Genomic DNA, 13,909 nt, shown 5'->3' with positions numbered 1-13,909 from the left:
GTATTTATTTTTGTGTCTTTTATTAGATTTAGGATGAAATTCATAAACACAAATGAAAAGAAATAATTTTCTAAATTTTCATCTGGAAGACATTATACTATTGCAGATATCAAGTCTTTCCCATTCACCATTAAGTTTCTCCTTGCAGGGCAGCCCCGGTGGCACAGTGGTTTAGCGCCGCCTGCAGCCCAGGGTGTGATCCTGGAGACCTGGGACCGAGTCCCACGTCGGGCTTCCTGCATGGCGCCTGCTTCTTTTTCTGCCTGTGTCTCTGCCTTTCTCTCTCTCTCTCTCTGAATAAATAAATCTTAAAAAAAAAAAAAAAAAAAAAAAAAGGATTCTCTCTGAATACTTATTGCACAAAATAGGTAGCAAGTAAAATTTTGAATGGTGGACTGCATCTTCAAATCACCACCCACAAATCCTGGAGTCTTACATGGGCAGGTGAATTTCCTGTCTTCTTTTAAAAAAGATTTTATCTTTATTTATTCATGAGAGACTAAGAGAGAGAGGCAGAGACATAGGGAGAGGGAGAAGCAGACTCCCTTCAAGGAACCCGATACAGGACTCGATCCCAGCACCCTGGGACCGCCACCTGAGCTGAAGGCCGACACTCAACCACTGAGTCACCCAGGTATCCCAGCGTTTTAGCTCTTAATGTTGGCAGATTTGGTTCCTAGTTTTAGTGTCTGCTGTTTTAGAATCTGGTCAATTTGGCAGGATGGGAAAATGTTTCTACAAATAGTATTAATTCAACCAGAAATGCTTTGCCTGAATGTCTGATATGGCTCCTTGTAAAGACTCTTCAACATATAATAAATATTTAATTGAAGTCAGGTCTTAAAACCTTTGGTTTTTGGTGACCATAAAACTGAACAGGATTTAACATGAAATAGGGTTAAAAGAAAGACTTTGGAGCTATTTTAGCTGGCTTCTTAACAATCTTTGCAAGTCACTGCTGTAGGACCTTGCACTCTTTGCCACAATCTTTATCCTACAGGTTCATCCTCTGTAAATGGAGATAAGTAGAAAAGACCTTTTCAAAATTAGATGTGTTATTATCTTTAAAATTCTTCATACAGGGGACTAGAACCAATGATAAATTTTTTAATGATTCTTTACTCTTACTTTTAGTGTCATTATCAAACTATTTCATACTTTGCTTGAGTGTATATCTCATACTGGTATCTTTTTACTGTGAATGAGTCTGGATTTGGCTACAGCCAATTACAGTATCATATTCTCTGGGGACCTTCAGAGCATCTCCTATTTGGTAGGAGAGATGGAGGGAAAATCTGGGAGGAGGATGTGTAGGACTCCATCAGGGCCTGACTTTATATGAATTGAAAGTTGAATCATAAGGAAGCAATAAAGAAATACTTTACCCTGTCCTGAGATTAAAATTGTGTTCTTCATGGCAATGGGCACTACCTGCATGCTCTTCACTCTACCACATTGCTGCTAAAGTATGCCTCACTGAAAGGGTATCCTCGTGCTCTGAGGACTCACATTTGTTAATGTTCTCGGCCTACTAGGAAGTGACATCTTTGACTATGCAAAAAAGTTGGGGTCTCATAAGCCACAGAGCAGACACCAGGCGAATTTTCCTGGGAGGACTTTGTGGTCATCATTTCCATATGTGAATTAGAGTCCTTGTCCCTTATTTGTGGGCTTCTCATATTTAATTTAAAAAGGTATATTAAAAAAAAAATAAAAAAAAATAAAAAGGTATATTATAGGGGCACCTGGGTGACTCAGCGGTTGAGCATCTGCCTTGGCTCAGGTTGTGATCCTGGGGTCCTAGGATTGAGACCTGCATTAGGATTTCTCCCTCTGCCTATGTCTCTGTGTCTCTCATGAGTAAATAAAGTCTTTAAAGATAAATAAAAAATAAAAAGGTATATTATAAATTGGTTCTATCCTATTATATTTTTAATATGACTGAAGAATTATATTTTTACTTATTTTTTTAAAAAACATCTTTATTGGGGATCCCTGGGTGGCTCAGCGGTTTGGCGCCTACCTTTGGCCCAGGGCGCGATCCTGGAGACCTGGGATTGAGTCCCGTGTCGGGCTCCCGGCAGGGAGCCTGCTTGTCTCTCTCTCTCTCTCTCATAAATAAATAAATAAATCTTAAAAAAAAAAAAAAAAGAAAACGTCTTTATTAAAGTATTATTGGCATGTGATAAACTGCATATATTTAAAGTGTACATTTAATGAGCTTTGATATATGTATACACATGAAGACATCTCAATCAAGATAGTGAACTTAGCCATCACCCCTAAAGTCTCCCTGTCCCTTTTTATAATACTTTTCTCCTGCTCCGTGGACCCATCTCCAAGGGACCACTGATCTGCATTTTGTCACAATAGATTGGTTTGCATCTTCTAAGGTTTTATATAAATAGGATTCAGTATGTACTCTATTTTGATTGGCTCCTTTAACTCAGTATAATTATTGTGTGGTTATTATCTGTGTTGTGTGTTTGGTAGCCAGACCCCCATAAACCCACATCCTGGCATTCAGACTTTTTGCCTATGCCCTCCCCTTGATTGTGAGTTGGACCTATTGACTTGCTTCTTTAAAAAAAAAAAAGAAAAAGAAAAAAAGATTTTATTTATGTATTTGAGAGAGAAAAAGAATGTGAGTGCACACAGGCAAGGGGGAGGGGCAGAGGAAGAGAAGCAGACTCTCCACTGAGCAGGAATGAGCCTGATGAGAGGCTCAATCCCAGGACCCCTGGATCATGATCTGAGCCAAGGGCAGACCCTACTGAGTCACCCAAGTGCTCCACGATGACTTTCTTCTAACCAATAGAATAGGAAAAAGTGATGGGATCATTCCTGTGATTATGTTGATTCAATCTTGGTAGCAGACTTAATCTAGAGAATATCGATGCTGGATTCATGTTGTAAATAGTCAAGTAGGGAAAGCTCACTTGGCAAGGAGCTTCAGACATCTCTGGAAACTGAAAGATACTTCCAGCCAACAGCCAACAGAAAGCCTGTGCCCTCAGTCCTAAAGCTACAAGGAAATGAATTCTGCCAACAACCCGAGTGAGCTTGGAAACAGATTCTTCCCCGGCCAACTGAAGGGTAGCAGAAATTGCCACCTCAAAGCATTCTTCTTTGGCATAAATGATTATTTTGAGCCGATTTTTTTTCAAGCTAATTAATTTTGAGAAAAAAAAACATACATAGGAAAATCTCTAGAAGCAGTACAAGTTCCTCTTTCATTAGGGCACTTTGCATTAATAAGGGAAGTCTCCCATTGTAAGGATGTGTCCCTCTCTGCACCAGGAAGAGAAATTAACGAATGAAGAGGGTACCCACTGCAGTCTGCATAACAGCCTTCTCTTGTTTACTGCTCTTCTTGATAACTTCCCATACCTGGCCTTCCTAACCTCCAGCGTCTGATATTTAAGATTGGTGGCTTGAGTCATTTCAGGGAGTTTTACTCAGTTTTCCTGAGTATGTCCCATGTATACATGAAGGAGATGTGTTATTAAACTCTTATTTTTCTCTTATTAATCTGTTTTTTTTTTATTACAACAGGGGTCTCAGCCACAGAACCTAAGAAGGGTGGAGGAAAAAATATTTTTTGTCTGCTACATAAGCTTCCAGATGAGAATACAGCCTAGTAGGCATCTTGATTGAAGCCCTGTGAGAACCTAAGCAGATGACCTAGCTAAGTCTTCCCCAGACTTCCCATCATTTACTATCCTGAAGTAATAGATGTGTATTATTCCAGATACTAAGTTTCTGGTCTTACTTTGTGTAAGTTATCCAACTGAGTAAAACTTTAAAGAGCTTACTGGTTTCATTCAGTGATTCATAAATCAGGCAGCATCCAATCTAGCAGACAGAAATAATAAAGTAGTTTGGAGGGTCTGGTCCTACTCCCACGTGGAGGAGGCCATTCTGCATCTTCCTGGGTTGAATTCGTGGGAGCCTAAAGGACTAGGAATGGGATCAAATGGGCGTTCAGCACTAGCAACACCAAGCCGGGGGATATGGGGTTGAGGAAGTTCCCCAACACACTTTGTTCCCAGCAGCAGGATTATTGGGATTAAGTAAAAGTACCGTTAGTCTCTTCTACTAGACTATGAGAGCAAGGATAATGTCTCACTCCTTTTTCCTTTCCAGATGCCTGAAACAGTTCTTGACAAATAAGTACTTATTCAACAGTTATTATTTATTGCACCAATAAACACTGCTTTTTTTTTCAAACATTTTATTTATTTCAGAGAGAGAGAGAGCACAAGCAGGGCGAGGGGCAGAGGGAGAAGCAGACTCTTCACTGAGTGTGGAGCTTGACGTGGGGCTCCATCTCAGGACCCCGGAACTATGACCAGAACCAAAGGCAGATGCTCAACTGACTGAGCCACCCACACACCTCACATCATTAGACACTATTATAGCTACTTTCGATTGTCCAAGTGCTTGTAGGTCAAGTGTGGAACTGACCAGATAAAGCAAATGAGACTTAACCCAAGGGCAAGTTTTGTGGAAAGAAATGAGTATCAAGAAGTATTAGACATGCAAAAGCGAAATCTTGTGAGGATTTGAATCGAATATCTTTTGCTTACCAGATAAGTAGGATGGATTGCAAAGCAACAACCTATTGTCCTAAAAAATAGTTTATTAGATATGCACCTATGGATAACATTTAGGGGCATGCCAGTACACTTTTAGAATATTTTAAAAAGATTTTTATTCATTTATTTGAGAGGGAATGAGAGAGAGCACAAGAACAGGGGGAGGGAAAAGCAGACTCTCCGTTGAGCAGGGAGCCTGATGTTGCCGCTCCATCCTAGGACACCAGGATCATAACCTGGCACTGTAAAGCTGGAAAATACAGTGATGATCAAAATAAAGCAAAACAGAAAAATACATCTGTCAAGGGACTTACATTCCAGTGGGTGTTAGGGTGACGATAAGCAAAAGAAGAGGTAGAAATATACAGCATGTCAGGTCCTGGTCCATATTGTGAAGACAAATAGAGTAGTAAGTAGGAATGGGAGATTGCGGTGAGGTTGCTCAATGATAAAGATGACTATCAATGACAGCCCCACTGACAAGGTGAGTGCTCAGTCTTAGGATCCCCCTGTCCCTCCTTACAAAGCTCAGAGATCCTAACCCAGGAAAGAAGCAGGCACTCACCCACCCCACAGCTGTCCTGACTTGCTTCCATCCTCTGCGCTTGCCCTCTCAAAGATGAACCTCAGGCTCACTTTCAAGGGTTCCCAGTGTAGGAACAGGTTTGGCCTCGGGTTACCTTCCTCAGGTTACTAGCTAGGGCGCAACTGCCCACAAGTTTCAGCTGCTCTAGTTAACTAAGGAAAGTGTTCCAAGCTAGGTAATGAGAAAAACAATGAGTAAAACTCTGAGAACATCACCATGGGTCATTTGAGTGAAAGTGTGTGTGTTGTGGCGGGGGAGTTCACGTTTATGTACTTGTTTGTATACAGAAGTTCCAGACGGTTATACACAAAACTAATGAACGTGGTTCCCTGTTACTGAACGAACGGGAGAGCTGGGCGTTGAGGACTATGTTGGCAGCAGAACTGTTTTTTGTGTTCTTTATGCATGCAATTGTGAGTCCCTCGCAACAGGCTGCCTAATGGAAACCATGCAAGCCGTTTTAGCTGCATTATCCCGAACGGCCAGCAGGTGACGACAGCGTGTAGCTCGCTCCCGCCGGTGGGGAAGGGGGTGGAAGGAGGAGACAGGCCAGGAGCCCCCGCCTCAGGCCCACCCCTCTTCCTGTTCCTCAGCTCAGTGGCGCGAATTTCTGTGTCTCGATTCCTCCGTGGCACCCTTTGTTGACCAAAAGAGAAATAGATTCTTTAAGTGGGCCGACTTTTTAAAGAACTTTGTTGAGGGCGAGGGTGCAGGGGAGGCAGGCAAGCAAAGGACTGTGACCATATTGAAGCCTACCTCAAATCTCTGGGAATGACCAACATCCTGTCCACGCTGTTTCACTCTCCAGGCTTCATCCGGCAGGAGGGGGACAGTGTGAGGAAATCAGCAGCACGTCATTTCATTCATGAATATTGTCACAAACGTCCCAACAGATACAGAGGTCAACAGAATACAGGATCCTCACACCTAAAAACACTTGGAAGGGATCATTTGTAACATCATCCAAAAAAACCCCCCAAATCCTCAACTGCCTCAAATACTTTTTTACAATGATTTTATCTGAATTAGGATTCCATTGGTATTGCTATGTCTTCCAAATCTGTTTTAATTCATAGCGCTTAACCAGATCTCCAAATAGTCAAGTTTGCTATTTGGAAAAGGATGGAGAAACTATAATCTGGGTGATGGCAATTCTCATTGTTCACGGACTGTCTTTCCTTGTAGACCCTTTCTGTGAAAAGTGCTGAGGAGAAGCTGTTTTCTAAAAAACAGAAGTAATATCATACTGATATTTTCTGCTCATATCCCATTCAACATGAAAGTTAGCATCTTTAACTTTATAATTGAAACACTTTTCTTTTGAAAAGCTTAGTTTTTTACACAAGAAGCAAACAAACTTGTTTTTGATATCTATAGACAAGATAGGAAAGATATCTTAACACTTTCATTGTTTTGAACTAGAAATCAAAAGGAAAGAGAGAAGAAAAGAAGGTTTGAACCGAAAAATCTGACCTCAGTTCAGATCAAGGTCAGATTTCAGTGGAAACACTTTTCCATCTCTTCTTCATTTTCAGTTGACACATTCACTAATATCTTCTCCTTCCCAAATTAAAGAACAAAGAATCTCTAAAAGTCTTGATGTTGTGAAACAGCTTAAGAAAAAATGCCTCCTCTAATGAGGTATAACTTAGCACACTTCTTCATGGCTAGTACTTCGGTTTCTTGTTTTAAAAGTCTTTCTCTAGAGTTATATTTTCCTATTTTATCTTTCGAAGGCCTTAGTGGTTTTCTATTTACATTCAGGGGTCCTCCTCCCACAACCGCCCCATAACCGGTTGCCCTGATCAATTTTTTTGTGCAGTCTATCTCTTTCTCACTAATCTGAAATCTCACCTCTTTCTTTTCTGAAGTTTCAACAAAAAGTTAGATGCGATCCTTGGCTTTCTATCTAATTCAGTTGGTAAATGTGTCCATCTCTGTGCAGTACCACATAGTATTTTATAAGTCTTTTATCACTAAATCATATTCTACCTTTTATTGGGATTTCCTTGGATTTTTTTTAATCACTTAGCTCTTCAAATAAATGTTAGAATTAACTTCCAAATTCCAAAACTAACATTAGTTAGTATTTTATAAGTCTTTTATCACTAAATCATATTCTACCTTTTATTGGGATTTCCTTGGATTTTTTTTAATCACTTAGCTCTTCAAATAAATGTTAGAATTAACTTCCAAATTCCAAAACTAACATTAGGATTTTGACTGGAAATACCTTGAACAATTATGCCAATTTTAGGAGAACTGACACCTTCATGCTATTTCATATTTCTTGTCCATGAACATATTCTATCTTTTCATTTAATGTCTTTAAGTAAGAGTCTGATAGCATTGGACCTCTTCTTAATCATATAATGCAGCTATTATGTCATTCTATATATAGGTTTAATAATTTTTGAAAAAATTTGTTGTTATACAAAAATTCAATTAATTTTTTGTAAATTGAGAAATAAACAATGGCCTAAAATCAAAATACACTCTTTTCCACATATAGCTTCTCCATGACGATGATGATTTGCCCGTTTTCCATGTCTCAGTTATATTTTAAGGGCATGCAAAATCTTTTTAGTTATGGAAAATAGCTCATAACCCAGAATCCACTGCTTTTCTGGTTCTATTGTGAGGTCATCTATATACTGTGTAACTTGTAAAGTTATGTGGCACCAAGACACCCTAAATAAAATACTGGGAGAAAGAAAAAGTAGTGATTAGATTAAATAGGAAACACGTGAAATATCACAGGAGGAGACAAAGGTAAACAAGACAATTTTTCTCAACTCAGTTATCTAAAAATCATTTCACCAAGTGATCAATTCTTAAGAACTGTTGAAACTTTGTGTATTTATCAATTTTATAGTAACTTACATTAGCACTGTTTAACTTGTATTTGCAAATTTCTGAGATTAAGTCAACGGACTTTCATTGTGTATTTTTTATGACAGCCTTTTAAAGAACATTCAAACTGTCTCTGTTCCTGTTGCCTGCCCATCCTCCTAAAAAGAGAATGTGCAGGAGGGAAGAAGGAAAACAAAAACTTAGAGAACATTGAGAAACAGAGGAATGCAAAGGCCTAAATCCCTCAGGTCAAGACTTTCCACATATCTCTTAAGCCAGCTAGTGAATCTAATTAAAATTGTTTTAACTTTACATAAAAAAAAAAAAATGAACCATTTTTGGAAAATCAAAAAAATTTAATAGAGTCATCTCAGTGTCCACCAGCAGAGGCATTCTTCCCTTGAATACTTTTAAAACAAAACTTTTAAAAACAAAAACCCCAAAATCCAATGAACTCAACAGAATGAGCCCTGAGTTGCAAGGATGGAAAGTGAGCTTTTTTGGAGCTGGTGATTAAGCCCTCATAGCAGAGGGACCATTCAATTTCTGCCTCTCTGTTCTTTAATCAATGTTTTTTGGCAATGGCAGGGGTTACAGGTCTTTGTCACTATTCAGTATATACACATTATCCAGCTGAACGGGACTCCAATAACTTGCCGGACTCCTACATGCCGCTTTAACTGAGTCTCCCAGTAACTAACTGATAAGGTTGCCACTCATGAAGGCTGTGGTACGTATGAAGACTAGTGAGTCCCATGGTCATCTTTGCATTACCTTATCTTTTCTATGTAAGGTACTAAAATGGGTAAAAACCACGTCGTACGTATAAAGAATTCACGGAGTTCATAAATAAGCTTGCTAGCAGTGGCATGAGAATGAAGTATACCAAATCTAGAATAAGTATCTATCTCTGTGAAGTCCCATATCTGCCTCATCCATGACAAAATGGATCCAAGAATACTTAGCAGCATCAGTATCCAGGTCAGCTCTGGTGAGCTAAGTCTATATTGAATAGCTTGTGTGAAAACTCTACCAGCACCACCTTGGCCACCCTACTTATAAATTGCTTGGTCAGTAAGAAGGGCGCTGAGAAAAGACATTTAATCACATACACATGGCTGGTGTTGCATGCCTGATGACTGATAGCCTCCTTGGAAGTGCGAACCTTTTAGTTGGTATTAACACGGATCAACATTATTCTTATACCTTGGAACCATTCTGAGTGCGTCCCTATCACTCTTCCCCCAAACTAGTCAACAAACCTCCATTTTGTCCCCTTCAATCTCTGCCTAGCCAGACAAGTCATTACCCACACACATGAATCAGTTTAGATCAATATCTTAGATCATTTCTCTTTCCAGCAAAAGTAAACAATGAGATGCAATGCTCCAGATTCTTCGCAGTGGCAGCAATTCTCTCTTCCCTCTTGTCTTTCATGGATACTCCTGAGTAGTACATTGTTATTACTGTTTCTAATACTGCTGTTAGGATTGGTGTCAGCAGTGGTATTAGCTCACATATTTTGAATACTTACTATATGCAAGGCATTGTTCCAGGCATGTTAAGAATATTAATTCATGAGAACCACTACTATATCCCCCTTTTAAACGAGGAAAAAAGCTAGAGAAACTAATGTGTAAATGCAAATTTTAAGTGGCATGGCCTAGTTTCAAAACTGGTCTTTCTCAATCAACAATTTATAGGAAACTCCTCGTTTTTAATAATAATAAGTATAACTATATTTCACAAGTAGAAATAAATGGAGTGTGAACTGCCTGCTCTAACAATTTTTTTCTTCAGGACAGGGCCTATGTGGTGTGCCTTGTATATATGACTTCCACATGACAATCAAATGCTGTTGTATGCTTCATAGTTTGCAGATCTGATGGTGTGCAAGCAGTAGGAACACAAACAACACGTGCATTTGGTTTCCCAAAATCAAGTATATAGTATAGTTTCCATAGTAAATGAGAACAGATCCATTTACAAAGACTAGAAAAAATATTAATAACATGCAAAACAAGTTCTTCAGGAATCCTTTTTTTAAATTAAAATTGAAAAACTTCAGTCTACAGTTATGTGCAAAATGAAAATATGCCTTCATGCTATGCAGACTCAAAATGGAATGGCATACACAACATTTGGGGGAAGTTTCAAGGAAAGTGACAATTCGAAATTAAAGCTAAGAATAAATCATTCAGGTCCATGGATAGTTTGTAAATATAGTTACTACTAATTGGATATTTACCATTTATTATCAAAACTTGAAAATAATATTAGCCAAAATCATATCACAATGCAATTAAGTTTAACATACCAAAGGTATAATGATGTATATCTGCGTGATCTCTAGATATAGGGCCATTGATCTTTCCATAGGCTTTGTCAGTGGGTCTCTATTAATTCACTGGGGAATGGGTGCCTTGATTTCAACAACTATTGGAGATTAGTTTAAAAAAAATAATGGGGCACCTGGGTGGCTCAGTGGTTGAACCTCTGCCTTTGGCTCAGGTCCTGATCCTGGGATCCTTGGATCAAGTCCCATATCAGGCTCCTCGCAGGAAGCCTGCTTTTCCCTCTATGTCTCTGTCTCTCTGATGAATGAATAATAAAATATTTTTAAAAATGATAATTTTAACAAATATAAAAAAAATAATGTACGCAGTAGAAAAATAAAATATAATCATTTGACATGGCTGGAAAAAGGATTCCTTACAAACAACTAGTTCTACCAACACAGTGTTCAAAGCGTCATTCTGGCTTGTGATTTCCAAGGAAGCCCTGTCAAATAGTCATGAGTACTTTCATCAACAAATTCTATTTATTTTGTGATATGCTATTTCACAATGTACACTTTTGTAAACGACATACTATGTTAGTTTAGCTTTGAACCAGTTCTTCTGAAGCTGATTAGCAGTGGGTTAAAGTGATAACAGCTCTATCAAGGTGTAAATAACCCCAAAGATGAAAATTTGATTTATTTACCTGATTTGTTTATGGTTTAGGTAGTTTATTTTCTGAGTAAAGGAGAATTGGCTGGGATCTTTTCAACTTTGTAGCTTTCAAAAACTTAGTCTTCAAAGATTTTCTAATAATGGACTATTGCATATGACTCATCCTCTGTCTCAATCTCTGTCCTTTTCCCACAAATTCTCAATTTTTATTCTGATTTCTATAGCCTAAAAGACAAATAACAACAAAAAAGTATTTAGCTTGCAAATTATCATCTGATTATTTGGATTAATGGAGGATGGGGGCTCATGTGACACATGACAGAGGAAGTGACAAAAATTATTTACATTCTTATTTACAGATACTCAGTTATCATTAGTTCGGGATGGAGATGAAGGTAAGAACTTTTTTTTTCTGACTGTACATTTTCTATGTGGAAACCTACAACAAAACAGTAGCAGTTCATACCGATATATATGGAACTAACTATATGCAAGATTGAAGTGGGAATTGAAACATGAGTAGGATTTGAGTCAACAAATAAGTATATATTTGATACCGGATTTAACAAAATACGGTCTTAGGTGTCACCACTGTACTAAATTTAGATTCGTTTTAGATAAATTAGGTAATGTATTTAAATTAAATCCACTTAAAATAATTATCTAAACCCAAAACCAGCCATAGTGTAAACTTCCAAATGCTTTGGATCATGACTTTTTAGCTCAGAGATACAGAATATTGAATAGTTTTAATAGAGAGACATTATTGTTGGGAGACTGGCTTTTATTTATGACAACCAAACACACGGAGTTTGCTCTCCCTCACTGGTTTCAGGCAAACAGGATTTAAAATACCAACGAAAGAACTTTAAAATATACCGATTTCTGTTTTGAGAAAGTCTAGGATAGATGCAATCAAGCTTTTTTGCCTTCATTGGACGCCCCCAGATAGTCCTGTCTCGTCCTGTAGCATTTCCTATTGTACGGATGTATGGCAAAGGGAAAGTAGCGCCCTAATTAGTAAAGCATTGCTGCTCCTCAGGATGAAAATCACATCCTCCAGATTCCTTTCTCTCCAACAAAATTCCAAGGGGAAATCATAAACGTCACTCCAGACAAGGGCAGAAAGCTATAATCAGGAAAACGAAAAGCAGGATAGAGCACGCGAGACTATTCACTCCCGGGTGCTCGTGTGCGCTGGGCTCCGGGGCGGGAGGCGGCTGCCAGTGATCAGAGCGCGGGGAGGGATGGCGGCAAATTCAAACCGCCCGCGCAATCCCTGCAGGCGGGCGCCACGTCCAGCTTTCTTCTCCAGATAACTGAACTGCGGAGTTCTCGGAATTTCTTTCGAGTTTAGCGTTCTCTTCCATGGAGACTGAAGCCTAAGTTATCAGAACTAGTGGTAGAGCATTTTTCAAGAGTTCCCAACGGACAGTGACAAGCTCAGGGCGTTGCTAGTTTGCACAAAAGTTCCAAAGCTTTGCCAGGGCTTGGTAGTGTTACTTTGGTCATTTAGTTAAGCTGACATAAGTCTGACCTTGTTCAATAATTCATACTTGGCAGACTAACTACTGCAACGAGTTACAAGAGCGCAGCACGGAATAAAAAGGAACAGCTCTCTTTGAGAATATGGGTGGCTCTTAAAAGAGCCGTTGTTTTTGAATTTGAAGCCAACTTACGGTTTACTTGGCGCTGGTGTACTTGGTGACGGCCTTGGTGCCCTCGGACACGGCGTGCTTGGCCAGCTCCCCGGGCAGCAGCAGGCGCACGGCCGTCTGGATCTCCCTGGACGTGATGGTCGAGCGCTTGTTGTAATGCGCCAGGCGCGACGCCTCGCCCGCGATGCGCTCGAAGATGTCGTTGACGAACGAGTTCATGATGCCCATGGCCTTGGACGAGATGCCCGTGTCGGGGTGCACCTGCTTCAGCACCTTGTACACGTACACCGAGTAGCTCTCCTTGCGGCTGCGCTTGCGCTTCTTGCCGTCCTTCTTCTGCGCCTTAGTCACCGCCTTCTTGGAGCCCTTCTTCGGGGCCGGGGCGGACTTGGCTGGCTCGGGCATAATTCGCAAAAGCTCAAACGCCTTCTAAGAAAAAAATTAGTAAGTAAGTGAAAAAAAAGGTCATGGGTCCATTTTATATAGAACCTCTTATGCAAATAAGGTGTCAATGACAGTCCTGGATCTGATTGGTCGCCATTCAGGGTACCGTCAGACGTTAGTTCTGACCAACCATACTGCAATGTCCCCAACGTTGCGTTGCTATTGGTTAAAATGAGGCTGCAATCTTAGCCAATGAAAGATGTCCTTTTTCAAGCCCAATAAGGGTTATAAAAAGTGCTACCCCACCCCCACCCACCCCCCGCTCCCCTTCATTCCTATTTCTGAAGCTTCACGTTGTATTGCAGGAGAACCTTGATACTACGATGTCTGGGCGCGGAAAGCAGGGCGGCAAAGCTCGCGCCAAGGCCAAGACGCGCTCGTCGCGGGCCGGGCTCCAGTTCCCGGTGGGCCGCGTCCACCGCCTGCTCCGCAAGGGCAACTACTCGGAGCGGGTCGGGGCGGGCGCGCCGGTGTACCTGGCGGCCGTGCTGGAGTACCTGACGGCCGAGATCCTGGAGCTGGCGGGCAACGCGGCCCGCGACAACAAGAAGACGCGCATCATCCCGCGCCACCTGCAGCTGGCCATCCGCAACGACGAGGAGCTCAACAAGCTGCTGGGCCGCGTGACCATCGCGCAGGGCGGCGTCCTGCCCAACATCCAGGCCGTGCTGCTGCCCAAGAAGACCGAGAGCCACCATAAGGCCAAGAGCAAGTAGTGGCTGGCCTATATAAAACCTTTCACGGTAGTTGGAGCAAGTCGAATCCAAACAAAAGGCTCTTTTCAGGGCCACCTACGTTTTCTGGGAAAGAGCTTGA

At 40.6% G+C, this 13,909-nt stretch overlaps 2 protein-coding genes across 2 annotated transcripts; one reads left to right on the top strand and one right to left on the bottom strand.

Annotated features, from left to right (window-relative positions):
- Positions 1-9,960: 9,960 nt before the first annotated feature.
- LOC144306793 (histone H2B type 1-K) lies at positions 9,961-13,299 on the bottom strand. The gene is made up of 2 exons (XM_077886384.1): positions 11,871-13,299; positions 9,961-11,216 (listed from the first exon to the last, which is right to left on the bottom strand). Exon 1 carries the CDS (start codon positions 13,052-13,054, stop codon positions 12,674-12,676), a length of 381 nt encoding a protein of 126 aa, XP_077742510.1. The 5' UTR covers positions 13,055-13,299; the 3' UTR covers positions 9,961-11,216; positions 11,871-12,673.
- A 43-nt stretch (positions 13,300-13,342) lies between these two features.
- On the top strand, positions 13,343-13,811 carry LOC144306791 (histone H2A type 1-H). The gene has a single exon (XM_077886382.1). It carries the CDS (start codon positions 13,417-13,419, stop codon positions 13,807-13,809), a length of 393 nt encoding a protein of 130 aa, XP_077742508.1. The 5' UTR covers positions 13,343-13,416; the 3' UTR covers positions 13,810-13,811.
- Positions 13,812-13,909: the final 98 nt, after the last annotated feature.

This window comes from Canis aureus, chromosome 37 (assembly GCF_053574225.1).
Source record: "Canis aureus isolate CA01 chromosome 37, VMU_Caureus_v.1.0, whole genome shotgun sequence".
NCBI lineage: Eukaryota > Metazoa > Chordata > Mammalia > Carnivora > Canidae > Canis > Canis aureus.
This window is presented reverse-complemented; position numbering and strand designations above follow the sequence as displayed.